The sequence below is a fragment of the Lichenostomus cassidix genome, unplaced genomic scaffold (genome assembly GCF_008360975.1).
Source record: "Lichenostomus cassidix isolate B80296 unplaced genomic scaffold, HeHo_3.0 HiC_scaffold_36, whole genome shotgun sequence".
Taxonomy (NCBI): Eukaryota; Metazoa; Chordata; class Aves; order Passeriformes; family Meliphagidae; genus Lichenostomus; species Lichenostomus cassidix.
Window position 1 is genome coordinate 770,796 of NW_028147270.1, and position 26,665 is coordinate 797,460.

Sequence of the window (26,665 nt, forward strand, 5' to 3'; positions counted from 1 at the left end):
TTTCCCTCACTCCCTGCACTTTTCCCCTCACTCCCTGCACTTTTCTCCCCATTTTCGGTATCTTTTCTCTCACACTCGGCACTTCACCCCTCACTCCTCTCCTCTCCCTCTCTCTCGCACATTCCCCCTCACTCCCTGCACTTTTCCCCTCACATCCAATATTTTTCTCCACATTTCCCCTCATTCCCTGCACTTTTCCCCTCACACCTGCACTCTCCCCTCCCTCCCGCCATTTCCCCCTCACTCCCTGCACTTTTCCCCTCACATGCAATATTTTTCTCCCCATTTTCGGTATCTTTTCCCTCACACTCTCCCCTCACACCCTCACTCCATTTCCCCCTCGCTCCATTCCCCTCACATTTCCCCCTCACATTTCCCCCTCACTCAATTCCCTTCACATTCTCACACATTTCCCTACCCATTCCCCCTCACATTTCCTCTCACCCTCTCCCCTCACATTTCCCCTCACATTTCCCCCTCACATTTCCCCCTCACTCAATTCCCCTCACATTTCCCCCTCACTCAATTCCCCTCACTCCCTTCCCTCACATTTTCCTCACATTTCCCCTCACATTTCCCCACCTCCCCTACCCCTTCCTCACATTTTCCCTCACATTTCCCTCACCTTCCCCTCATTTCTCACATTTCCTCACTCAATTCCCTCACATTTCCCTTCACTCAATTCTCCTCACAATTCCCATTTCCCTCACTCCATTCCCTCACATTTTCCCCTCACATTTCGCCCACCACTCCTCACATTTTCCCCTCACATTTCCCTCACTCCATTCCCCCTCACATTTCCCTCACCCAATTCCTCACATTTCTCACATTTCCTCACTCCATTCCCTCACATTTTCCCTCATCCATTTCCCACATTCCCCTATTTCCTCACTTCAATTTCCCTCACCTTCCCCTCACATTTCCTCACTCCTTCCTCAACATTTTCACATTTCATCTTCACATTTTCCTCACTCTTCCTCACATTCCCTCTCACATTTCACTCCATTTCTCACATTTCCACCCTCACATTTTTTCCCCTCGCTCACCGAGCCGCCGCACGCCGCCGAGGCTCCGTGCCTGCCGCCGGCAGCCGGGCTCGGTGCAGCAATTCCCGAGCACGCTCAGCGCCAGGTCGAGGATCCGCCGCGGCCTCTCGGGCCCCACGAGCTCCAGCAGCGGCCCGAGGCCTCCCCGCTCTCGGAAGCGGGCCGGGCCGCCCGCCCGCCGCGTGTGGCGGCTCCGCAGCGCCAGCAGCGCCCGCGACAGCGCCGGCTCGGCCGCGGCCTGCACGGCCTGCACGCACCAGCCCAGCGACTCGGACATGGCGGGCGGAGCGGGGCGGGAAGGGATGGAAATAGCGAGAGGGAGCGGCGAGGGGAAGGGGAACGGCGCGGGGCGGAACGGGCGGAGAGGGGAACGGAGAGGGAGGAACGGCGGGGAGGGAACACCGAGAGGGGGAGAGGGAGCGGCGCGGGGGGTGATGGGAGAGGGCGGGGCTTGGTGAGTGACAGGCGGGATTGAGGGGAAAGGGGCGGGGCTAGGGTGATTGACAGGTGGGTTGTGAATAGGAAAGGGGTGTGGTTTGGGTGATTGACAGGTGGGAATTGCCGGGGAAGGGGCGGGGCTGGAGTGATTGACAGGTGGTTTGTAAATAGAATGGGGCGGGGCTAGAGGTGATTGACAGGTTACCTGTAAAGTGGGAAGGCAGCGAGGTCAAGGATGATTGACAGGTGATTCCTAGCTAGAAATGGGCGTGGCCAAACGTGATCGATAACCAATCATGACTAGAAAGGGGCGTGGTCACAGGTAATCAATCTGTAATGGAAGGGGCGTGGCCAAAGGTGATTGACAGGTGGTGAGGCAACATTTGGATGATTGGCAGGTGACGTGTAAGGGAAAAGGCGTGGCTGAAATAATGATTGACAGGTCATGGGTGATTGACAGGTCCCGGGTGATTGACAGGTCCCGGGTGATTGACAGGGCAATTGGCGATTGATTGATCGATCCAATGAGAGGGAAAGAGGTGCAGCAGTGAGTGATTAACAGCGCAATTAAAGACTGATTGATAACTGGTTGATTGTGGGTGGAGCTATAAGTGATCGATAAGGCAATAAGTGATTAATTGATTGATTAATTGATCGACAAGCGTGGAGAAGGGCCAGCGGGACAGAGAAAGGGGCGTGGCGACGAATGATAAACAGAATAAATTATGCAAATGAAGGCGGAGCAATGAATGATTGATTTTAATAGGGCGGGGCGTGGCTATGGATGATTGACAGCCAATGGGCGTGGCCAACAACCGAGCCATCCCCGATCTCGCGGTGTTTCCCGTCGCTCTCGCGAGATTTCCCCCCCCGCCAAGATGGCGGCGCACGCGGCGCCCCCCCCGCGGCAGGCCATGTCGCGACAGCGGCGACAGTCGGCGCCGCGCCTCGATCCCGACACGGCCGAGTACTTCCGCAGGGCTCTGGAGACGCTGCGGGACGGGCTGAGCCAGGAGGAGCTCGGTGAGGGGCGGCTGGGGGGCTCTGAGGGGGTTTGTGAGGGGATTTGGGGGAATTTATAGGTTTGGGGGAATTTCTGGGGATTTAAGGGGATTTGGGGAGTTTAGGGATTTGGGGGTTTTTGAGGGATTTATGGGGGATTTGGGGAGTTTATGATGGGATTTGGGGGTTTATGAGGGGATTGGGGGATTTGGGGCATTTGGGGGGAATTTGGGGGGTTTTTGAGGGGATTGGGGGATTTATGAGGGATTTGGGGGGAATTGATGGGGGATTGGGGGGTTTTATGAGGGGATTTGGGGGTTTATGAGAGATTTGGGGGGAATTATGAGGGATTTGGGGGTTTTATGAGGGGATTTGGGGGGTTTAAGGTTAAGCTCTCTTCGCCCCCATTTTTCATCCCTAAATCCTCATTTTTCACCCCAAACTCCCAATTTTTTACCTCTAACTCCCCGTTTTTTAAGTGAAAATACCCATTTTCCCCCATTTCACAGCTCACTTCGCCCCCAACATCCTCTCCGAAGCCTCCCTGCACCCCCAGGGCTCCAAATCCCCATTTTTCACCCCAAACTCCCCAATTTTTGACTCAAACTCCCCATTTTCCCCCCCAAATCCCCATTTTTCACCCCAAATCCCCATTTCTCACCCCAAACTCCTCATTTTTTACCCCAAACTCCCCATTTTTTACCCCAAATCCCCACTTTTCATCCCTAAATCCCCATTTCTCACCTCTAACTCCCCATTTTTTCCTCCTGAATCCCTGTTTTTGGACTCTAACTCCCCATTTCTTGCCTCAAAACCCCCACTTTTCACCCCAAACTCCCCATTTTTCACCCCAAAATCCCCATTTTTCACCCCAAACTCACCAATTTTCATCCCTAACTCCCCATTTTTTCATCCCTAACTCCCCATTTTTCATCCCTAACTCCCCATTTTTCATCCCTAACTCCCCATTTTTTGCCCCCAATCCCCATTTTTTCACCCCAAAATCCCCATTTTTCATCCCTAAATCCTCATTTTTCACCCCAAACTCCCCATTTTTCACCCCTAAAGCCCCATTTTTTGACTCAAAATCCCAATTTAATCCCGTTTTCTCCCATTTTTTCCAGCTCTCTTCACCCCCAACATCCTCTCCGAGTCCTGCCATTCTCTCCCCGCCCTCTCTGTCCTCCCCCAGGGCTCCAAATCCCCATTTTTCACCCCAAACTCCCCATTTTTCACTCCTAAATCCCAATTTTTTGTCCCTAAATTCCTGGTTTTTGACTCTAACTCTCCATTTTTCACCCCTAAATCCCCATTTTTTGACCTGAAATCCCCATTTTTCACCCCAAACTCCCCATTTTTCCTCCCAAACTCCCCATTTTTTAACTCAAACTCTCATTTTTTCCAGCTCTCTTCACCCCCAACGTGCTCTCCGAGGCCTGCCACGCCCTCCCCGCCCTGTCCCTCCACCCCCAGGGCTCCAAATCCCCATTTTTCACTCCTAAATCCCCATTTTTTGCCCCCAAATCCCCATTTTTTGCCCCCAATCCCCATTTTTCACCCCAAACTCCCCATTTTGGACTCTAACGCCCCATTTTTTGACTCAAAATCCCAATTTAATCCCGTTTTCTCCCATTTTTTTCCAGCTCTCTTCACCCCCAACATCCTCTCCGAGTCCTGCCATTCTCTCCCCGCCCTCTCTGTCCACCCCCAGGGCTCCAAATCCCCATTTTTCACCCCAAATCCCCATTTTTCACCCCAAATCCCCATTTTTCACTCCTAAATCCCAATTTTTTGTCCCTAAATTCCTGGTTTTTGACTCTTAACTCCCCATTTTTCACCCCAAAATCCTCATTTTTCACCCTAAACTGCCCAATTTTCATCCCTAACTCCCCATTTTTTGCCCCCAATCCCCATTTTTCACCCCAAATTCCCAATTTTCCACCCCAAAATCCCCATTTTTTGACTCAAAATCCCAATTTAATCTCATTTTTTCCAGCTCTCTTCACCCCCAACGTCCTAGCCGAAGCCACCCTCGCCCTCCCCGCCCTGTCCCTGCACCCCCAGGGCTCCAAATCCCCATTTTTCACCCCAAACTCCCCATTTTTCACCCCAAACTCCCCAATTTTTAACTCAAAATCTCATTTTTTCCAGCTCTCTTCACCCCAAATCCCCATTTTTCGTCTCCTATTCCCCATTTTTCACCCCAAAATCCCCATTTTCCACCCCAAAATCCCCATTTTTCACTCCTAAATCCCCATTTTTCACCCCAAACTCCCCATTTTTCACCCCAAACTCCCCATTTTTCCTTGCAAACTCCCCAATTTTTAACTCAAACTCTCATTTTTTCCAGCTCTCTTCACCCCCAACGTCCTCTCCGAGTCCTGCCATTCCCTCCCAGCCCTCTCTGTCCACCCTCAGGGCTCCAAATCCCCATTTTTCACCCCAAATCCCCATTTTTTGACCTGAAATCCCCATTTTTCACCCGAAAATCCCCATTTTTCACCCCAAACTCCCTATTTTCCACCCCAAAATCCCCATTTTTTGACTCAAAATCCCAATTTAATCTCATTTTTTCCAGCTCTCTTCACCCCCAACGTGCTCTCCGAGGCCTGCCACGCTCTCCCCGCCCTGTCCCTGCACCCTCAGGGCTCTCAGCTCCTCCTGCAGCTCCTCCCGCACTGCCCAGCTGCCCAGCTGACCGCCCTGCTGCCCCTGCTGCTCCCGGGGGGTCTGGGGGGTCCAGCGGGTCACCCCCGGGGCTCCAGGGTGCTCCAGGCCGCCCTGCTGAGGGTGCTGGGGGCGCTGGGGGAGGGGCGGGGGGTGGGGGAGGGGCTGGGGGGGGCGCTGGGCAGGGTGGGGGAGGTGCTGCTGGGGGAGGGGCTGGCCCGGGTGGCCAAAGACCCCAACGGGAGCTTCGTGCTCAGGGCGCTGCTGGGCGTGCTGGGGGGGCGAGCCGTCACAGGTGAGGGGATTTTGGGAATTTTGGGGGTTTGGGGGATTTGGAGGTGATTTGGGGGATTTGGGGATTTGGGGTGATTTTGGGGCATTTGGGGACGTTTGAGGAGGGTTTGGGGTTGAAGGGATTGGGGGATTTTGGGGACTAGGGATTGGGGGGTGCTGGAGGCGAGCCGTCAGGTGAGAGGGTTTGGGAATTTTGGGGTCCTGGGGGGTTGAGAGGGGTTTGGGGGATTTGGGGGTGATTTTGGGGGATTTGGGGGATTTTGAGGGGTTTGGGAGGGGATTTGGGGGTTTGGGGAGGTTTTGGGGGATTTGGGGTGCTGGGGCGGGCAGAGTCACAGGTGAGGGGAATTTGGGGGATTTGGGGAGATTTGAGGGGATTTGGGGAGGTTTGAAGGGGTTTGGGGGGTTGAGAGGGGATTTGGGGGATTTGGGGTGATTGGGGGAATTGAGGGGGTTGGAAGGGGATTTGGGGGATTTCGGTGCTGGGGGTCAAGCCATGACAGGTGAGGGAATTTGGGATTTTGGGGGATTTGGGGAGGTTTGAGAGGGATTTGAGGGGATTTGGGGTGATTTCAGAGGGGTTTGGAGGTGCTGGGGACGAGCCGTGACAGGTGAGGGGGAATTTGGGATTTTGGGGGTTTTGGGGGCGATTTGGGTGGGATTTGGGGGATTTTGGGGAGGTTTTGGGGGGATTTGGGGGTGATTTCAGGGGGATTTGGGATGACTTGAGGGAATTTGGGGGGATTTGATGAGGTTTTGGGGGGATTTTGGGGGATTTGGGGGGTTTGAAGGGTGATTTGGAGGAGTTGGAGAAATCTTGGGGAGTTTTGGGGAGAATTTGGGTGTCCTGGGAAGGATTTGGGGAGGTTTAATGGGATTTGGGGGATTTTAGGGTGATTTGGGGAGGATTTGGGTGGAATTTGGCAGAGCCTGGGGAGATCTGAGGTGGATTTTGGGTTGAATTTGGCAGGTTTTGGTGAATTTTGGGGGCAAGTTGTGAATTTCGGGTGAATTTGGGCAGTTTTGGGATGATTTTGGGGACAATTTTTGGGAATTTCTCCCCAAAATTTCTTCCCCTTCTCCCCCCAGTGTCTCCCCTCGAGGGGGCGGAGCTAAAACAGAAAGGGGCGGAGCCTAAGCAGAAAGGGGCGTGGCTAAAGCAGGAGGGGGCGTGGTCTCTGCCGGAAGGGGCGGAGCTTCCAGCCTCATTCCGCCCCCTGCTGGAGAAGTTGGCTGAGGCCTTGGAGGAGGAGCTGCCAGGTGAGACCCAAAAATATCCTAAAATAACCCCAAAAAATACCCTAAAATATCCTAAAAGTACCCCAAAAATATCCCCAAAAATACCCCAAAATAACCCCAAAGATATCCCAGAAAATATCCTAAAAATATCCCAAAAGTACCCCAAAAATACCCCAAAATATCCTAAAAGTATCCTAAAAAATATTCCCAAACTATCCCCAAAAATATCCCAGAGAATATCCTAAAAATATCCTAAAATAACCCCAAAAAATCCCCAAAAATACCTCAAAATATCCTAAAAGTATCCCAAAAAATATCCCCAAAAATATCCCAGAAAATATCCTAAAAATATCCCAAAAATACGCCAAAATATTCCCAAAAATACCCCAAAAAATGTCCCAAAAAATACCCCAAAAATACCCCAAAATCGCATCAAAAACATCCTAAAATAATCCCAAAAACGTCCAAAAAATACCCCAAAAAATATCCTAAAAATACCCTAAACCAACCCTGAAAGTATTCTAAAAATATCCCAAAAATATCCCCAAAATATCCCAAATAATACCCTAAAAATATTCCAAAATAACCCCGAAAATACCCCAAAATATCCTAAAAGTGTCCCAAAAAATATCCCCAGACTATCCTCAAAAATACCCCAAAATAACCCCAAAAATATCCCCAAAAGTATCCCAAAATATCCCCAAAAATACCTCAAAATATCCTAAAAATATCCCAAAAATAACCCCAAAATGTCCTTTAAGTATTCCAAAAAATATCCCCAAAATAACCCCAAAAATACCTCAAAATAACCCCAAAAATATCTCAGAAAATAACCTAAAAATATCCCAAAAATATCCTAAAATACCCCAAAAAATATCCTAAAAATGCCCTAAACCAACCCTGAAAGTATTCTAAAAATATCCCAAAAATATCCCAAAAAATACCCTAAAAGTTTTACAAAATAACCCCAAAAATACCCCAAAATAACCCCAAAAATATCCTAAAAATACCCTAAAAATATCCCAAAAATACCCCAAAATTGCACCAAAAATACCCTAAAATAGTCCCAAAAATATCCCAAAAATGCCCCAAACCAGCCTTGAAATAAATATCTGCAAATTATTTTAAAAAATCCCCAAAATATCCCAAAAAATATCCTAAAAAATACTCCAAAATAACCCTGAAAATACCCCAAAATCACACCAAAAATGTCCTAAAAATATCCCAAAATATCCCCTAAATACCCCAAAAATATCCTGAAATAATCCCAAAAATATCCTCAAAATAATTCCAAAAATTTTGCGCCAAAAATCTCGAAAATAACAAACAAATCCCAAAAATAACCCAAATTTCCCCAAAATTCCCCAAAAATTTCTTAAATTCTCCCAAAATTTCCCTAAAGTTCCTCAAATTTCACCAAAATTCCCTTTAAATTCCCCAAATTTCCCCTAAAATTCCCCGAAAATTCCCAAAAATTTCCCAAATTTCCCCTAAATTTCCCCAAATTTCCCTAAATCTTACTGAAATTAACCTAAAATGCCCCAAATTTCTCCTAAATGCCCCAAAAATTCATCAAATTTCGCCAAATTTTCCTTGAAATTCCCCTAAAATTTCCCCAAATTTCACCAAAACTCCCCCAAAATACCCCAAATTTCCCCAAAATTTCCCAAATTCCAGCTCTGCTGTCTCCGCCCTGCGCCAGCCTGGCTCTGCAGGAACTCCTCTTCGCTCTGCGCCGCAGCCAATCAGCTTCCTGCTCTCGCCTCTGCCGCGCCCTGATTGGCTGCCTCAGCCAGGCCAGCCCCGCCCACAACCAGAGGTGAGCTCCTATTGGCTGCTGTTCCGCCAGCCTCGTTCTGATTGGCTGGGGATGCTGGGGGGTGTTTGCTGATTGGTTGGTGGGTTTGGAGCTCTTTTTGCTGATTGGCTGCTTCCTCCAGCTGCTGTTTTCTGATTGGCCAATGCTATCCGACCTTGTTTTCTGATTGGCTGTTGGTTCTGAACCCTGTGTTCTGATTGGTTGAGATTCCCCAACGCTTTTTCTGATTGGCCGATGCGCCACAACCCCGTTTCCTGATTGGTCCTCCCTGCCAGATCCTCCTTCCTGATTGGTCGGTGATCCCCGGCCCTGTTTCCTGATTGGCTGAGGGCTCAGGATCCTGTTTCCTGATTGGCTCCTCACCGGATCCCCATTTGCTGATTGGCTGAGCCTCCCAGGCTCTGTTTCCTGATTGGCCGCCGATGCCTCATGCCGTTCCCTGATTGGCTGTTGTTTCCAGATCCCATTTTCTGATTGGCCAGCGATCCCCAGCTCTGTCCCGTGATTGGCCGATGCTGCCAAACCCCATTTCCTGATTGGCTCATGCTCCCAGACGCTGTATTCTGATTGGCTGACACTCTCAGCATCTATTTTCCAATTGGTTCTTTTTTCCACGCCCTTTTCTCTGATTGGTTTCTTCTCCTGCTGCGTTCGCTCTGATTGGTCCAGCCCCCTGCTGACGTCACTGCAGGACCCCGCCCACTCGCGGCTGCTGGAGGCGGCCATGACGGTCATGGAGCCGGCTGAGCTCCGGAAGCTCTTCCAGGGTCACTTCCGGGGTCACCTGAGGGGCGTGGCTTCCCACCGGGTGGCCAATCACGGCCTGCAGCGCCTGCTGGACCACGCCCCCGAGGATGTGGTGGGCAGGGATTGGCTGGGAGGGTTGGTGGGCGTGGCTTGGGGGTTGGGGGTGTGGCTTAAGTGGGGAAAGGGGGTGGAGCTTCCCCAAATGGGCGTGGCTTCAGGGGACAACCCCATTGGCTGGGAGGAGCTGAATTGGGCCAGAAGGGGCGGGGCTTGAGGATGCTAATGAGGGGTGGGTGTGGCTAAACTGGGCGGGGCTCAAAGCAGGGATTTCATTGGCTGGGAGAGAGGTGGGCGGGGCTTAGAGGGGAGGGGCTGAAAGGGTGGGAGGAGCTTGGGTGGGTTGGGGCTGGAATGGGCGGGGCTTGAGTGGGTGTGGCCAGAAATGGGTGGGGCTTAGGTGGGATGGTCTGGGGTGGGCTGGGCTTGAATGGGTGTGGCCTGGGATGGGCGGGGCTTAGCCAGATTGGGGTTTTGTGCAGTGGGCGTTTCCCACGCTGAGTGGGCGTGTCCCTGACCGGGTGGGCGTGTCCCGCAGGTGGGGGCGGTGCTGTCGGAGCTGGGCCCCGCCCTCTCGGAGCCGCTGGCCAATGGGCAGCCGGGCGTGGTCATCGCGCTGCTCAGAGCCGCCAGGAGGTTCCCGGCGCTGCAGCAGGAGGTGGTCAGGTGGCTCTTCCAGGTGGGACACGCCCACCCGGCCAGGGACACGCCCACTCTGGGGATAAACCACGCCCCTTCACCCTAAACCACGCCCATTGCTGGGGCCACGCCCACTTTGGTGGACAAACCACGCCCCTTCAACCTAAACCACGCCCACTTTGGAGAAACCACACCCCATGATCTCAAACCACACCCCTTTTGCCGACAAGCCACACCCACTTTGGTAAACCACACCCACTTTGGGTGAGAAACCACACCCACTTTGGGGACAAGCCACGCCCCTTTCATGGGCAAGCCACGCCCCTTTGATCATAAGCCACACCCAGTTTTTGGCCACACCTCTTTTACAAACCCATAACTCTCTCTGCTAAGCCACGCCCCCTCCTTGGCCACACCCCCATGAAAAGCCACACCCCTTTCCGTGTAAGCCACGCCCACCATGACATCATCCTCACCTAGACCACGCCCCTTGTCTGCCTAGCCACACCCCTTTTGCCATTACATCACCAACCCCACCCCTTTAGGCCACACCCCTTAATGGCCCCGCCCCTCTAAGCCCCGCCCCTCTAAGCCCCGCCCCTTTCCCATCAGGCTCTGCGCTGCTGGGACCCTCCAGGCCACGCCCACTGCCTCCCCGCCCTGCTGCAGCTCCGCCCACTGGAGGGCGTGGCCAGCGGAGAAGGGGCGGAGCCTGAGGTGAGGGGGCGGGGCTTGGTGGGGTGTGGTCTGGGAGGGGCGTGGCTTGGGGAAAGGGGCGGGGCTTGAGTGGGTGTGGTCTGGGAGGGATTTTTCACCTTTTAATTAGTGGATTTTGTGCTAATTTGGGTTTTTTTACTTTTTTCCTTGTTTCTTTCGTTATTTTTTTCATTTCTCATTTTCTCATCTTTTTCTTCTTTTCCTGTTTTCTCTTCCATTTCCCCTTTTTTTGCTTTTTTTCCCATAATTTCCTTTCCTCTTCCAATTTTTCTCAATTTCCTCTAATTTTTTTCCCCAATTTTTCCTGATTTCCCCCTATTTTTTCCCTAATTTCCTCCTTTCCTCTTTATTTTCCTCTTTTTTCCCCATTTTCCCCCATTTTTTGCCCAATCTTTGCAATTTTCCATTTTCCCCTGTTTTCTCATTTCCCTCCCAATTTTTCCTATTTTTTCCCAATTTTTCCCCAATTCTCCCCCATTTTTCCTTATTTTTTTCTCATTTTTCCTCATTTTTTCTCCATTTTCCCCCATTTTTCCCATTTTTTCCCAATTTTTCCCAATTTTTCCCAAATTTTCCCAATTTTCCGTATTTCCCCATTTTTCCCAATTTTTCCATTTCTTTCGCCATTTTTCCTCATTTTTGCCCAATTTTTCCTATTTTTTCCCCACTTTTCCCCATTTTCCCATTTTTCCCAATTTCCCCCTTTTTTCCCAATTTTTTCCATTTTTTTCCACATTTTTCCCTTTTTCCCCCCATTTTCCCCAATTCCCAATTTTCCCCATTTTCCCCTTTTTTCCCAATTTCCCCATTTTTCCCCATTTTACCCAATTTTCCCATTTTTTCCCATTTCTGTTTCCATTTTCTCCCAATTTCCCCATTTTCCCAATTTTTTCCATTTTCCCCCAATTTTTCCCATTTTTTCCCCATTTTCCACTTTTTTCCCAATTTCCCCATTTTTCCCAATTTCCCAATTCCCCCAATTCCCATTTTTCCCCATTTTTTCCTAATTTTTCCCATTTTTTCCCTGATTTTCCCCATTCCTTTCCCCATTTCTCCCCATTTTTCCTCATTTTCTCAATTTTTTCCCATTTCTTTCCCCATTTTTTCCGTTTTTTCCCAATTTTTCCTCATTTTTCCCATTTCCCCAATTTCTCTATTTTCCCCAATTTTCCCCAAATTTCCCCAAATTTCCCCAATTCCCAGCCCCTCCCCTCCCCCACCCTCTGGGGCTCCCTCGCTCTCCAAAATCTTCTCCACTTTGGGGAAGTTTCCCCCGTTTTGCCCAATTTCCTCTCTTTTTCCCCCAAATCCCTGCTCAGCCTCGCTCTCACTCCCCCCGGCAGCCGAATTTGGGACGAAATTTTGGGATCCCCCAGCGTCCCCTCCCCCACCCGCCGCCGCCTCCTCCGCAAGCTGCAGGTGACCCCAAATTCGGGATTTGGGGAAAATTTGGGGTGAAAAGCAGAGATTTTGGGGAGAAAAGGGGATTTTGGGATGTTTGGGGTAATTTTGGGGTAATTTTGGGATATTTTTGGGACATTTTGAGTAATTTTGGGTTAATTTTGGGCTATTTTGGGTTCATTTTGGGCTATTTTGGGTTCATTTTAGCTAATTTTGGGATATTTTGGGTTATTTTGGGTTAATTTTGGGATATTGGGATGTTTTGGGTTCATTTTGGGCTATTTTGGGATATTTTGGGATACTCTGGGATAATTTTGGGGTACTTTGGGTTAATTTTGGGATATTCTGGGCTCTTTTGGGATATTTTGGGATCATTTTTGGATATTTTGAGTAATTTTGGGTTGTTTTGGGTTATTTTAGGATATTTCGGGCTAATTTTGGGATCATTTTGGAATAATTTTGGTCTGATTTTGGGATGTTTTGGGCTATTTTGGGGACATTTTTGGGTATATTTGTGCTATTTTGGGACACTTTGGGACAATTTTGGGATTTTTTTTGGGGCAATTTTGGGCTATTTTGGGCTAATTTTGTATAATTTCAGCATATTTTGGGCTAATTTTGGGACAAATTTGGGATTTTTTTGGGGATATTTTTGGGCTAATTTTGGGCTGTTTTGGGATAATTTTGGGCTATTTTGGTTAATTTTGAGTTATTTTGGGCTGATTTTGATATAGTTTTGGGATAATTTCAGGATACTTTGGGACGATTTTGGGATATTTTTTGGGGATATTTTGGGCTAATTTTGGTCTAATTTCAGGATATTTTGGGATAATTTGGGGCTAATTTTGCGATTTTTTTGGGGATATTTTGGGCTAAGTTTGGGACAATTTTGGGACAATTTTGGGACAATTTTGGGATATTTTGCATTAATTTTGGGCTATTTTGGTATAATTTTGGTATAATTTTGATATAATTTCGGGATACTTTGGGCTAATTTTGGGACAATTTTGGGATATTTTTTTGGGATATTTTGGGCTATTTTTTGGGGATATTTTGGTCAATTTTGGGTCATTTCTCCCCGCAGGGTCACTGGTCAGTTTTGGCCACTCACCGCAGCGGCAGCAGAGTTTTGGACAAAATTTGGGATTTTAGTTCCTTCAGCATGAGAGTCAAGATTGCCAAAGAGCTGGGTGAGGCTGGAACCCCAAATTTGGGGAGTTTGGGGATTTTTTGGGGAATTTTAAAAAATTTTTTGGGAATTTTTTTGGATTTTTTGGGATTTTTAAAATTTTTTGGAAGTTTTTTTTGATTTTTGAGGGATTTTTCGATGATTTTTTGGGATTTAAAGGGATTTTTTTGGGGGATTTAAAGGGATTTTGGGGGATTTTTGGGAGGTTTTGGGGGATTTTTGGGGGAATTTTGGGATATTTGGGTTATTTTGGAGAATTTTAAGGGAATTTCTGGGGGTTTTGGGGGGTATTGAGTGAATTTTGGGGGATTTTTGGGTAATTTGGGTGATTTTTGGGTTTCTCAGCCATTTCCATACCAATTTTGGGTGATTTTTGGGTGATTTTTGGGTGATTTTTGGGTGATTTTGGAGTGATTTTGGGTGATTTTTGGGCAATTTTTTTGGGTGATTTTTGGGTCATTTTGGGGTCATTTTTGGGTGAATTTGGGTGACTTTTGGTTGTTTTATGTCTTTTTTTGGGTGAATTTCGGGTGATTTTTGGGTGATTTTGGGTGAATTTGGGTGATTTTCGTGTCTCTTGCCCTTTTTGATGCCAATTTTGGGTGATTTTGGGTGAATTTGGGTGATTTTTGTATCTCTTGCCCATTTCTTTACCAATTTTGAGTTAATTTGGGGTGAATTTGGGGTGAATTTGGGTGAAATTTGGGGTGATTTTTGGGCAACTTTTGGGTAATTTTTGGGTGATTTTTAGGTGATTTTTGGTCATTTTATGTCGTTTTTTGGGGTGATTTTGGGTGAATTTGGGTAAATTTGTGTGATTTTCGTGTCTCTTGCCCGTTTTGACCCCAATTTTGGGGTAAATTTGGGTGTTTTTTGGTCATTTTATGTCCTTTTTTGGGATGAATTTGGGTGAATTTTGGGTAAATTTGTGTGATTTTTGTGTCTCTTTCCCATTTCTCTCCCAATTTTGGGTGAATTTGGGTGATTTTTGGGAGATTTTTTGGTTGTTTTATGTCCTTTTTTGGGTGAGTTTGGGTGTTTTTTGGTCATTTTATGTCCTTTCTTGGGTGATTTTTGGGGTGAATTTGGGCAATTTTGGGTAAAATTTGCGTTATTTCACGTCTCTTTCCCGTTTCTCTCCCAATTTTGGGTGAAATTCCCATTTTTTCAGCTCCCCAGCTCCCCGCCCTGCAGCAGGATCCTCACGGCCGCGGAATCTCCCGAAATTTGGGGTTGGAATTGTTCCGCAGGGACAGCGGGGGATGGGCGAGGAGCCAGCGGGGGGAGGGGAGGAGGGGGCGTGGCCTGGCCGCCATCTTGGAGCTCTGACCACGCCCACTTCCCCAAATCTGGAAAAAAAAAAAAAACAACAAAATTCTATGGAAAAAAAAACCAGAATTATCCACAAAATCCCCAAAATTCCATTCAAAATTATTGAAAAAAAAAACCCCAAAATTCTATGGAAAAACCCCAAAATTATTGAAAAAAAACCCTGAAATTTTATGGGAAAAAAGACCCAAAATTCTATGGAAAAAAAATCAAAATTATTGAAAAAACCCCAAATTTCCATGGGAAAAAACCCCAAAAATTGTTGAAAAAAAACCCTAAAATCCATGGAAAAAAATCAAAATTGTTTTAAAAACTCCAAAATTTTATGGGAAAACCCCGAAATTATTTAAAAAAACACCGAAATTCCATGGGAAAACCCCCAAAATTCTATGGGAAAAACCTGAAATTTGGGGAAAATCCCGAAATTCCGTGGGAAAAACACGAAATTATGCAAGAAAACCTGAAATTCCATGGAAAAACCCCAAAATTCTATGGAAAAACCCCAAAATTCCATGGGAAAAACCCCAAAATTATCAGGAAAACACCAAAATCTCATGGAAAAACCCCAAAATTATCCAAAAACCCCAAAAATTATTGAAAAAACCCTGAAATTCCCTGGAAAATCCCTTTTTTGTACAATTCTTTCCAATAAAATTTTCTATTTTTGGTTGTTTTTTGTCATTTTTCTCCATCAGTGGGTCGCTAATTAAGAAAGGGGCGTGGCTTAGTCAAACTGGGCGTGGCTTAACAGCAGTGGGCGTGGCTTGGAGGTGATTGACGGGTCTGGCGCGGAAAGGGGCGTGGCTTAGGAGGAACCAATCCGATTTAAATAAAGGGGCGTGGCTTAGGAATAAATTAATTTTAAATTTAAAAAATTAATTTAAAAAAATGATGGGCGTGGTTTGAAGGGAAGGAGGCGTGGCTTGTCATAAGTGGGCGTGGCTAGTGATAAAGGGGCGTGGCTTCGGGCAAATGACATAAACCAGCTGCCATGAAAGGGGCGTGGCTTGGAGGGAAGGAGGCGTGGCTTATTCGAGATGGGCGTGGCTTGGGTGAAGGGGGTGTGTGTTAGGGTGGCTTACAACATATTTAAATGAAGGGGCGTGGCTTAAAGACAACAGGGCGTGGCTTAGGGCGAACTCCGTTTAAATGAAAGGGGCGTGGCTTGAAGGGAAAGGGGCGTGGTTTGTTTGAAGTGGGCGTGGCTAGCGCTGAAAGGGGCGTGGTTTCCCGGTGTGGGCGTGGTCAGTGTGGGAGGGGGCGTGTCTTAGGGTGAATTACGTCATCTCTAAATGAAGGGGCGTGGCTTAGGGCAAAATCAGTTGAAATGAAAGGGGCGTGGTTTGAGGGGAAGGAGGCGTGGCTTATCATAAGTGGGCGTGGCTAGTGAGAAAGGGGCGTGGTCTGGGGTGATTACATCATATTTAAATGAAGGGGCGTGGTTTAGGGTGAAATAACAGATGACCTCAAAGGGGCGTGGTTTAATGGGGAGGAGGCGTGGTTTATTGGAAGTGGGCGTGGTCAGGGTGGAAGAGGGGCGTGGTTTGTCGGGGTGGGCGTGGTCAGCGCCCCTCCCCCCGCGGGGGTTCCAGCAAAGGCCTGAGAGCAGCAGAGATGCTGAGCAGCGATTGGCCGAGAGCGCGGCAGAGCGAGGTCAGGGCGCGGAGAAGTTCCCTGGGAAAACCCAAAAATCACCCCAAAAATCATAAAAATTATCCCAAAAACCCCAAAAATCACTCCAAAAATGAACTCAGCCACCCCAAAAACCCCATAAATCCAACCCTGGGACACCAAAAACCCCAAAAATCACCCCAAAAACCCCAAAATTCACCCCAAAAACCCCAAAAATCACCCCGAAAATGAACTCAGCGACCCCAAAAACCCCCAAAATTCACCCCAAAATTCATCCCAACCTGGCAGAGCGAGGTGAGGGCGCGGAGCAGTTCTCTGGAAAAACCCCAAAAATCACCCCAAAAACCCCAAAATTCACCCTGAAAATGGACTCAGCCACCCCAAAAACCCCAAAAACCCAACCCTGGGACACCAAAAACCCCAAAAATCACCCCAAAAACCCCAAAATTCACCCCAAACCTGGCAGAGCGAGGTGAGAGCGCGGAGCAGTTCCCTGGGAAAACCCAAAATTCACCCCAAAAACCCCAAAATTCACCCCAAAAATGAACTCGGTGACCCCAAAAACCCCCAGGGACCCTGAAAATCCAACCTAGGGGCACCGAAAACCCCAAAATCACCCCAAAAATGGACTCGGCCACCCCAAAACCCCCAAAATTCACCCCAAAAACCCCAAAATTCACCCCGAAAATGAACTCAGCGACCCCAAAAACCCCAAAAATGACCCCAAAATCCAACCCAGGGACCCCAAAACCCAAAAATTCACCCCAAAATCCAACCTGGGACACCTAAAACCCAAGAAATCACCCCAAAAAAACCCCAAATCCACCCCAGAGACCCCAAAATCCCCAAACTGTCCCCAAAATCCCCCCAAGTTCACCCCAAAGTCCCCCAAAATCCCACCCAAAAAACCCCAAATTTTATCCCCAAATTTTGTCCCCAAATTTTATCTCCAGATGGGAGGAATTTGGGGTGATTTTGGGGTGATTTTGAGGTAATTTTAATCAGATATTTTAGGGTAATTAAAGGCAGATTTTGGGGATAAATTTTGGGGTTTTTGGGGTAATTTGGGATGATTTTACTCACATTTTTTGGGGTAATTTGGGGCAGATTTTGGGGTTTATTTTGGGGGTTTTTAGGGTAATTCAGAGCAGATTTTGGGGGTTTTTGGAGTAATTTGGGGCAGATTTGGCTCAGATTTTCGGGGCTAATTCAGGGCAGATTTTTGGGTTAATTTTGGGTTAATTTTGGGTTAATTTTGGGGTTTTTGGTTACCTGAAGATCCTCTCGGCCCCAATCCCCCCCAGGTCCCAAAACAGCCCCGAATTTTGGGGGATTTGGGTGATTTTGGATGATTTTTTTGGGGTGATTTTGGATGATTTTTTGGGGTAATTTTGATGATTTTTTGGGGTAATTTTGATGATTTTTGGGGTAATTCAGGGCAGATTTTTTGGGTTGATTTTGGGGTTTTTTGGGGTAATTTGGGGCAGATTTTTGGGTGGATTTGGGGTGATTTTGGGTGGATTTGAATGAGATTTTTAGGGTAATTTTGATCAGATTTTTGGGTTAATTTCGGGATTTTTGAGGCAGATTTGGCTCAGATATTTTAGGGTAATTCAGGGCACATTTTTGGGTTATTTTTGGGTTAATTTTGGGGTTTTTGGTTACCTGAAGATCCTCTCGGCTCCGATCCCCCCCAGGTCCCACCGCAATCCCCGAATTTGGGCCGAAAGCCTCAACCTGCCCCTGGGGTCACCTTTGGCCACCAGCAGGGACACTTTGGCCACCTCGGGGTTCCCCTCGGCGACTTGGGGAGCCAACGGCCACTGCGGGGCCTGCCGGAGAGTTTTGGGGATTTTGGGGGATTTTTGGGGATTTTTGGGGATTTTTGGGGATTTTTTGGGATTTTTTGGGATTTTTTTGGGATTTTTGGGGGATTGTTGGGGAGTTTTGGGGTTTTTTTGGGGGATTTTGGGGGATTTTTGGGGAGTTTTGGGGGATTTCGGGGGGATTTTGGGGGGTTTGGGGTGGATTTTGGGGATTTTTTTGGGGTGATTTAGGATGGATTTTGGGGTTTTTTGGGGAGATTTTGGGGCATTTAGGGTGGATTTTGGGGATTTTTGGGGTTTTTTTGGGTTTCTCGGAGGATTTTGGGTGATTTCTGGTGGATTTTGGGGATTTTTGGGGGTTTTTGGGGCATTTCGGGTGGATTTTGGGTGATTTTTTGGGATTTTTGGGGGGGATCTTGGGGGATTTAGGATGGATTTTGGGGATTTTTTGGGTTTAAAGGGTTTTTGAGGGGATTTTAGGGTGGATTTGGAGGGTTTTTGGTGGATTTTGGGTGATTTAGGTTGGATTTTGGCAGTTTTTGGGGGGTTTGGGGTGGATTTTGGGGTGATTCTGGAGAATTTTTGGGGATTTTGGGGGAAATTGGGGTATTTTAGGGCAGTTTTAGGGTGTTTTTAAGGATATTTTGGGATAATTTCAGGGCAGTTTATTAGGATTTTTTAGGGTGTTTTTTGGGATTATTTTGGGATTTTTTTGGGAATTTTTTTGGGGTTTCTGGGTTATTTCTGGGTGATTTTTGTGGGTTTTTTGGGGTATTTCAGAGCCATTTTTTAGGATTTTTTGGGGATAACTTCAGGGTGTTTTTTTGGGGTTTTTTCGGGTAATTTCAGGGATTTTTGGGAGATAATTTCAGGCTGGTTTTTGGGATTATTTTGGGATTTTTTGGGGATTTTTTTGGTTTTTTGGGGTTTTTTTGGGGACATTTCAGAGCCATTTTTCAGGATTTTTTGGGGATAATTTCAGGGTGGTTTTTGGGATAATTTTCGGATTTTTTGGGTTTTTTTCGGGTAATTTTGAGGGTATTTTGGGGTATTTCAGGCCAGGTTTTTTTCGGGGTATTTTGGGATAATTTCAGGGTGGTTTTTGGGCTCATTTTGGGATTTTTTGGGGTTTTTGTGGGGTAATTTCTGGGTAATTTCAGGGATTTTTTGGAGATAATTTCAGGGTGTTTTTTTGGCTCATTTTGGGATTTTTTGGGGTTTTTTGGGGTTTTTTTGGGGTAATTTCTGGGTAATTTCAGGATTTTTTGGGGATAACTTCAGGGTGTTTTTTGGGCTCACTTCAGGGTTTTTGGGGTTTTTTTGGGGGTTTTTTTGGGTAATTTCAGGGATTTTTGGGAGATAATTTCAGGCTGGTTTTTGGGATAATTTTGGGATTTTTTGGGGATTTTTTGGTTTTTTGGGGTTTTTTCTGGGGACATTTCAGAGCCATTTTTCAGGATTTTTTGGGGATAATTTCAGGGTTTTTTTTGGGATTATTTTGGGATTTTTTTGGGGTTATTTTGGGGTTATTTTGGGGTATTTCAGGCCGGTTTTTTTTCGGGGTATTTTGGGATAATTTCAGGGTGTTTTTTGGGCTCATTTCAGGTTTTTTTGGGGTTTTTTTGAGGTAATTTCTGGGTAATTTCAGGGATTTTTTGGAGATAATTTCAGGGTGTTTTTTGGGCTCATTTTGGGATTTTTTGGGGTAATTTCTGGGTAATTTCAGGATTTTTTGGGGATAATTTCAGGGTGTTTTTTGGGCTCATTTTGGGATTTTTTGGGGGTTTTTTGGGGTTTTTTCGGGTAATTTCAGGGATTTTTGGGGGATAATTTCAGGCTGGTTTTTGGGATAATTTTGGGATTTTTGGGGGATTTTTTGTTTTTTTTGGGGTTTTTTTGGGGACATTTCAGAGCCATTTTTTAGGATTTTTTGGGGATCATTTTAGGGGTTTTTTTGGGATAATTTTGGGATTTTTTGGGTAATTTTGGGGTTATTTTGGGGTATTTCAGGCCGGTTTTTTTTCGGGGTATTTTGGGATAATTTCAGGGTGTTTTTTGGGCTCATTTCAGGGATTTTTTGGGTTCTTTTGGGGGTTATTTTGGGGTATTTCAGGGTGGTTTTTAGGATTATTTCTGGGTTATTTTGGGGTTTTTTTGGGGATATTTCAGAGCCATTTTTCAGGATTTTTTTTTTATAATTTCAGGGTGTTTTTTGGGCTCATTTCAGGTTATTTTGGGGTTTTTTTGGGGTTTTTTTGGGGTTTTTTGGGGTTTCTGTCTCACCTCCAGGGGCTCCCACTGCTCCCCCGGCCGCAGAGCCACCAGGGCACTGTGAGGCTCCAAAATCCCAAAAAATTCTTCATTTTCCACCAAAGTTCCATCCTGAGCCAGAGCCAGCCGCGGGGGGAGGGGCAGCGCCAGGGCCACGCCCACCTGGGGGAAAATTTGGGAAATTTTGGGGAAATTTGGGGGAAACTTGGGGGATTTGGGGTGAAATTTGGGGATTTTTGGGGGAAATTTGGGGGAAGTTTGGGGATTTTGGGGATTTGGGGAAAATTGGAGAATTTTGGGGATTTGGGGGAAAATTTGGGGAAATTTGGAAAATTTGGGAATTTGGGGATAATTTGGGGAAATGGGGGAAATTTGGGAGTTTGGGGATGAAATTCAGGTGAAATTTGGGAGAATTTGGGAAAATTTGGATTTTAGGGGAAATTTGGGGTGGGAATTTGGGGTGAAATTTGGGTGAAATTTGGGGGGAATTTGGGAAATTTGGGTTGGAAATTTGGGAAAATTTGGGAATTTGGGGAAATTTTGGGGGAAAATTTGGGAGATTTAGGGGAAATTTGGGGGAAAATTCGGGAATTTTGGGGAAAATTTGGGGATTTTGGGGAAAATTTGGAGAATTTTGGGAAATTTGGGGAAATTTGGGGATTTTGGGGAATTTTGGGAAAATTGGGGAAAAAATTGGGAAATTTGGGAAATTTGGGAGTTTGGGGTGAAATTCAGGTGAAATTTGGGGGGAAATGGGGTGAAATTTGGGGATTTAGGGCAAAATTTGGGAGAAAATTGGTGATTTTGGGATTATTTGGGGGGAAATTTGGGAAATTTGGGGATTTTGGGTGAATTTGGGATGAATTTGGGATTTCGAGGAACATTTTTGGGGAAATTTTGGATGAAATTTTGGGGCAAATTGAGAGGATTTTGGTTCTTCCTGGAACTGATTGTTATCGATTATTATTGATCATTATTGATTATGATTAGAGCTGATCAATGACGGTTAATTAGCGCTAATTAGGGTTAATTAGGGAGCTGATCGTTATTGATTATTATCAATTATTATCGATTATTATCGGTTATGATTAGAGGTGATCGATGAAGGTTAATTAGCGCTAATTAGTGGTAATTAGGGCGCTGATCGTTATCAATTACTATTGATTACTATCGATTATTATCGATTATTATCGATTATTATCGATTATGATTAGAGGTGATCAACGAGGGTTAATTGGCGCTAATTAGGGTTAATTAGGGAGTTGATCCTTATCGATTACTATCGATTATTATCGATTACTATCGATTATGATTGGTTGTGATTAGAGGTGATCAACGAGGGTTAATTAGCACTAATTAGCGCTAATTAGGGTTAATCAGGGAGCTGATAGTTATCGATTACTATCAGTTATAATCTATTACTTTCCATTATTATCGATTACTATCGATTACTATCGATCATTATTGATTATTATTGATTACTATAGATTATGTTTAGAGGTGATCAGTGAAGGTTAATTAGCGCTAATTAGGGTTAATCAGGGAGCTGATCGTTATCAGTTATGATCTATTACTATCCATTACCATCGATTACTATCGATCATTATTGATTATTATTGATTACTATCGATTATGATTAGAGGTGATCAACGAGGGTTAATTAGCGCTAATTAGGGTTAATTACGGCGCTGCCCACCTGCTCGCGGAGCTCCTCCAGACTCGCCGCCATGACGCCCCTCGGCCGCCCCTCCCCCCCCCCGGGGAGCACCCAGAAGGGCCTGGGGGGGGTGGGGGAGGGGCGGGGGGGGGAGGGGCGGAAAATGCGGCCGGAGAGAGAGCTGGGGGAGGGGAGAGCGAGGCATGATGGGAAATTCCCGGAAATCCGGGGGGGAGATCCCGAAATTCGGAAAATTCCCCAAAATTCCCCAAAAATTCGGAGTGAAAATTCAAAAATTCCAAAAAAAATGGGAGTGGAAATCGCGAAATTCCCCAAAATTCCCAAAGAATTCGGAGAGAAATTCCCAAAAAAATCTGAGAGGAAATCCCGAAATTCCCGAAAATTGCCGAAAATTGCCGAAAATTGCCGAAAATTCCCCAAAAATCGGAGTGGAAATTCCAATATTCCCCGAAAAATCAGAGAGAAAATCCCGAAATTCCCCAAAAAATCGGAGTGGAAATCCCGAAATTCCCGAAATTCGCGAAAATTTAAAAAAAAACCCGAAGTGGAAATCCCGAAATTCCCGAAAATTCTCGAAAAATTCGGAGAGAAAATCCCGAAATTCCCGAAAATTCCCCAAAAAATCGGAGCGGAAATCCCGAAATTCCGAAAATTCGACCCAAAATTAGAGTGAAAATCCCCAAAATCCCTGAGAAATCCGGATGGAAGTTCCAAAATCACCCAAAAAATCAGCGTGAGAACAACAAAGTCGCCGAAAATCCAAAAAAAATTCGGCGTGAAATCCCAAAATTCCCGAAAAATCAGCGGGAAAACCCAAAAAATCCCCCAAAAAATGAGCCTGAAAACCCCAAAATCCCTGAAAATCACCCAAAAATCAGCGGGAAATCCCAAAATTCCCGAAAATAAAAAAAAATCAACTTGAAAACAAAAAAAAAATCCCAAAAATTAGTGTCACAATCCCAAAATTCCAAAAAAATTCCCAGAAATTCCCCAAAAATTCCCCAAAATTCCCCCAAATCTTCCCAAAATCCCCCAAAAATCCCGAAAATTCCCCCAAATTTCCCCCAAAATCCATGAAATTTCCCCAAATCCTCCCGAATTTCCTAAATCCCGAAAAATTCCCGATTTTTTCCCCCAAAATTCCTCAATCTCCCCAAAAGTCCCTGAAATCCCGAAATTTCCCAATTCCCCAAAATTCCCGAAAATTCCCCAAATTTCCCCCAAATTTTCTCAAATTTTCCCAAATTTCTTCAAATTTCTCTTGTTTTTGCCCCTTTTTTTCCCATTTTTCCCCCATTTTTCCCCATTTTTCCCCAAATTTTCCCCAAATCTCCCCAAATTTCCCCATTTTTTCCCATTTTTCCCCATTTTTCCCCCAAATTCCCCCAAATTTTCCCCATTTTTTCTCATTTTTCCCCATTTTTCCCCAAATTTCCCCCAAATCTCCCCAAATTCTACCCAAATCCCCAAATTTCCCCAAAATTCCATGAAATTTCCCCCAAATTCCCCAAATTTTCCCCAAAATTCCCCAAATTTCCCCCAAATGTCCACAAAATCCCCCAAATTTCCCCCAAATCCCCCAAAATTCCTGATTTTCCAAATCAATTCCCTCAAATCCTCCCAAATTTCCCGATTTTTCCCCCAAAATTCCCCCAAATCTCCCCAAAATTCCAAAATTCCCCCAAATTTCCCCAAAATTCCCCCAAATCCCCCGAAATTCCCCAAAATTTTCCCCAAAATTCCCGATTTTCTCTCCTCCCCTCCCCCACTCACCGCAGCGCCTCCATCGCCGTGGGGGAGGGGCGAAGTCCGAAGGGCAGCGTGACGTCATCGTGACGTCATCGCGGGGGGAGGGGAAAGGGCGGGAAAAGCTTCGGGAATTGCCGGGAAATCCAAAATTTGGGGATTTTAATGGAAAAAATTGGGATTTTAACCCGAAAATTGGAGATTTAATGGGAAAATTGGGGATTTTTAACCCGAAAATTGAGGATTTTAACTCAGAAATGGAGAATTTTTACTAAAAAGTTGGAATTTTAGCTCAAAAATGTGGGATTTTAGCAAAAAAATTGGGGATTTTATTGGAAAAATTGGGGATTTAAACCCGAAAATTAGGATTTTTTTAAAAAAATTGGGGATTTTAACCTGAAAATTGGGGATTTTAACTCAGAAATTGAGAATTTTAACTAAAAATTTGGAATTTTAGCTCAAAAGTTGGGGGTTTTAATGAGAAAAATTGGGGTTTTAATGAAAAATGGGAATTGAATGAATAAATTTGGGAATTTTAACTCAAAATTCAGAATTTTACCTGAAAAAATTGGGGAGTTTGGGTTCAAAACTTGGGAATCTCAACCCGAAAATTTGGGAATTTGGGATCCTGAAAACCTGGAATGTGGAGCCAAACTGGGATCGGGATTCCCCAAAATTCCCCTAAAATTCCCCAAAATTCCCCAAAATTCCCCAAATTTCCCAAAAATTCCCCAAAATTTCCCCAAATTTCCCAAAAACTTCCCCAAAGTTTCCCCAAAATCCTCCCGAATTCCCCCAAATCTCCAAAATAAAACCACCAAAAATTCCACTTTTTTTCCATTTTTTTATTTGCAAATTACTCCAAAAAAGAAGAAATGAAGGAAAACCCGAACTGGATTTCCAATGGAATCCCAGAAAACCCGAACTGGATTTCCTCTGGAATCCCAGAAAACCCGAACTGGATTTTCAGTGGAATCCCAGAAATCCCGGACTGGATTAGAACCGGAATTGGGAATGGGGGAAAAGCTGGACTGGATCCGAGCTGGGATTGGGATCTGAGGTAAAGCCCGGCCTGGATTACATTCAGGATCAGGACTGGATCCAAATCCCAATCCGGATTCCAGTTAGGATCAGAACCAAATCCTGGCCTGGATTCCGCTCAGGATAGGATTGAGGATCAGAAGTGAATCCCGGCCTGGATTAGGTTCGGGATCAGGACTGGATCAGGACCAAACCCAAATCCCGGCCTGGATTTCCTCCTGGATCAGGATCATTCCAAAATCCTGTCCTGGATTCTGCACAGGGACAGGACTGGCTTCGGATCAAACAAATCCCGGCCTGGATCTCATTTCAAATGGGAACCGGATTAGGATCAGAGCGAAATCCTGGCCTGGATTGCACTCGGGATCAGAACCAAACCCAAATCCCGGCCTGGATTGTGTTTAGGATCACAACTGGATTCGGATCAGAGGGAAATCCCGGCCTGGATTCCCTTCAGGATCACAAGTGGGGGCAAATCCCGGCCTGGATTTTTATTAGGATCAGGATCTGATCAGGATCAGAGCCAAATTCTGGTCTGGATTCCATTTTGGATCACAAGCAGACCCAAATCCCGGCCTGGATTCTGTTTAAGGTCACAACTGGATTAAGACTAGAGGTAAATCCCGGCCTGGATTCCATTCAGGATCAGGACTGGATCAGGATCAGAGCCAAATCCTGGCCTGGATCAGTGCCGGGATTGGGATCAGAGGTAAATCCCGGCCTGGATTCCATTCAGGATCAGGACTGGAAACAAATCCTGGCCTGGATTCCATTCAAGATCAGGATCAGATCCAAATCCTGGCCTGGATCAGTGCCAGGATTGGGATCCGAGGTAAATCCTGGTCTGGATTCCATTCAGGATCAGAACTGGATTCAAATTGAAGGTAAATCCCGGCCTGGATTCCATTCAGGATCGGGACTGGATCAGGATCAGACCCAAATCCTGGCCTGGATTCCATTCAGGATCAGGACTGGATCAGGATCAGACCCAAATCCTGGCCTGGATCAGCGCCGGGATCGGACTCAAACCCCCTTCAGCCCCTCAATCCACCTCACCGTCCTCTCCTTGGCCTCCTCCCAGCCGAATTTCGGCCGATACCCGAACCTCCTCCAGGCCTTGTCCGTCCTCACGGTGAACGCCGTCGACGCCACGGCCCAGGTGTAAGGGTTGAGCAGCGGCGCGAAGCCGACCCCGAACAGCTCCCCCAGGACCCTGCGGAGGGCGCCGTTCAGCCAGGCCAGGAAGCCCAGCAGCCCCCCGGGCACCCTGGGACCCCAAAAGCGGAACCCCGAGAGCAGCAGCAGGTTGAACTCCTCGTAGGGCAGGAGGGGAGAGAAGTCGTAGCAGAAGAAAGCTTCGCCGGCGACCGAGGGAGGGTCGAGCAGGGCGGCGCGGGACGCCTGCAGGTGCATCCAGGCCACGTTGCCTAGGGGAGATTTGGGGGGAAAATTGGGGTTTTTGGGAAAAATTTGGGGGATTTGGGAAAAATTTGGGGTTTTGAGAAAATTTGGGGGTTTTGAAAAGGGACAAATTTGGGAAAATTTAGAGAACTGAAAAAGGATCCAAAAGGCCATTTAGGGAAGAATTTGGACCAAAATTTGGGGATTTTGGGAAAATTTGGGGTATTTGGGGAAAATTTGGGGAAAATTTGAGGAAAATTGGGGAAAATTTGGGGATTTGGGAGAAAATTTGGGTTCCAAAACTTAGGAAAAATTTGGGGGAATTTGGGAGGAAAATTGGGGGAATTTGGGGGAATTTGGGAAAATTTCGGAAAATCTGGGAAAATTTGAGGAATTTGGGAAAAATTTTCATCCAAAATTTAGGAAAATTTGGGAAAATTTGGGATCCAAAATTTGGGAAAATTTGGGGATTTGGGAAAAATTGGG

General features: G+C 46.2%; 2 protein-coding genes and 1 long non-coding RNA gene across 5 annotated transcripts in view; 2 read left to right on the top strand and 1 right to left on the bottom strand.

Annotated features, from left to right (window-relative positions):
* The first annotated feature begins 2,178 nt into the window (after positions 1–2,178).
* NOP9 (NOP9 nucleolar protein) lies at positions 2,179–14,602 on the top strand. 3 transcript variants are annotated; one of them, XM_085044452.1, is made up of 10 exons: positions 2,179–2,507; positions 5,065–5,448; positions 6,537–6,707; positions 8,364–8,505; positions 9,175–9,364; positions 9,848–9,988; positions 10,561–10,665; positions 11,869–12,084; positions 13,151–13,256; positions 14,427–14,602. In XM_085044452.1, exons 1-10 carry the CDS (start codon positions 2,363–2,365, stop codon positions 14,582–14,584), a joined length of 1,758 nt encoding a protein of 585 aa, XP_084900578.1. In that variant the 5' UTR covers positions 2,179–2,362; the 3' UTR covers positions 14,585–14,602. The 3 variants fall into 3 exon arrangements, with proteins under 3 accessions (XP_084900578.1, XP_084900579.1, XP_084900580.1); XM_085044453.1 differs by having other exon boundaries at positions 2,180–2,507; positions 11,985–12,084; positions 14,427–14,556; XM_085044454.1 differs by lacking the exon at positions 5,065–5,448 and having other exon boundaries at positions 2,200–2,507.
* Positions 14,603–16,146: 1,544 nt separating this feature from the next.
* On the bottom strand, positions 16,147–23,827 carry LOC146423746 (lipid transferase CIDEB-like). Its single transcript, XM_085044456.1, has 5 exons — positions 23,765–23,827; positions 22,010–22,151; positions 20,326–20,475; positions 17,882–18,048; positions 16,147–16,258 (listed from the first exon to the last, which is right to left on the bottom strand). Exons 1-5 carry the CDS (start codon positions 23,776–23,778, stop codon positions 16,147–16,149), a joined length of 585 nt encoding a protein of 194 aa, XP_084900582.1. The 5' UTR covers positions 23,779–23,827.
* Positions 23,828–24,694: 867 nt separating this feature from the next.
* The window catches only part of LOC146423747 (uncharacterized), a 10,776-nt gene continuing 8,805 nt past the window's right edge, over positions 24,695–26,665 (top strand). The window contains exons 1-2 of the long non-coding RNA XR_014847314.1: positions 24,695–24,797; positions 25,395–25,610. This is a non-coding gene — a long non-coding RNA (uncharacterized LOC146423747). The remainder of the gene's footprint in view (positions 24,798–25,394; positions 25,611–26,665) is intronic.

Bases quoted from the DNA above. Each gene is read 5' to 3' on its own strand.
- NOP9 (XM_085044452.1), top strand. From the start codon at position 2,363: ATGGCGGCGCACGCGGCGCCCCCCCCGCGGCAGGCCATGTCGCGACAG. The intron at 10,666-11,868 runs GTGAGGGGGCGG...CCCAATTCCCAG, and splicing joins GAGAAGGGGCGGAGCCTGAG to CCCCTCCCCTCCCCCACCCT. The intron at 12,085-13,150 runs GTGACCCCAAAT...TTCTCCCCGCAG, and splicing joins GCCTCCTCCGCAAGCTGCAG to GGTCACTGGTCAGTTTTGGC.
- LOC146423746 (XM_085044456.1), bottom strand. The intron at 20,476-22,009 runs GTGGGCAGCGCC...ATTTTCCCCCAG, and splicing joins TGGAGGAGCTCCGCGAGCAG to GTGGGCGTGGCCCTGGCGCT. The intron at 18,049-20,325 runs GTGAGACAGAAA...ACTCTCCGGCAG, and splicing joins AGCAGTGGGAGCCCCTGGAG to GCCCCGCAGTGGCCGTTGGC.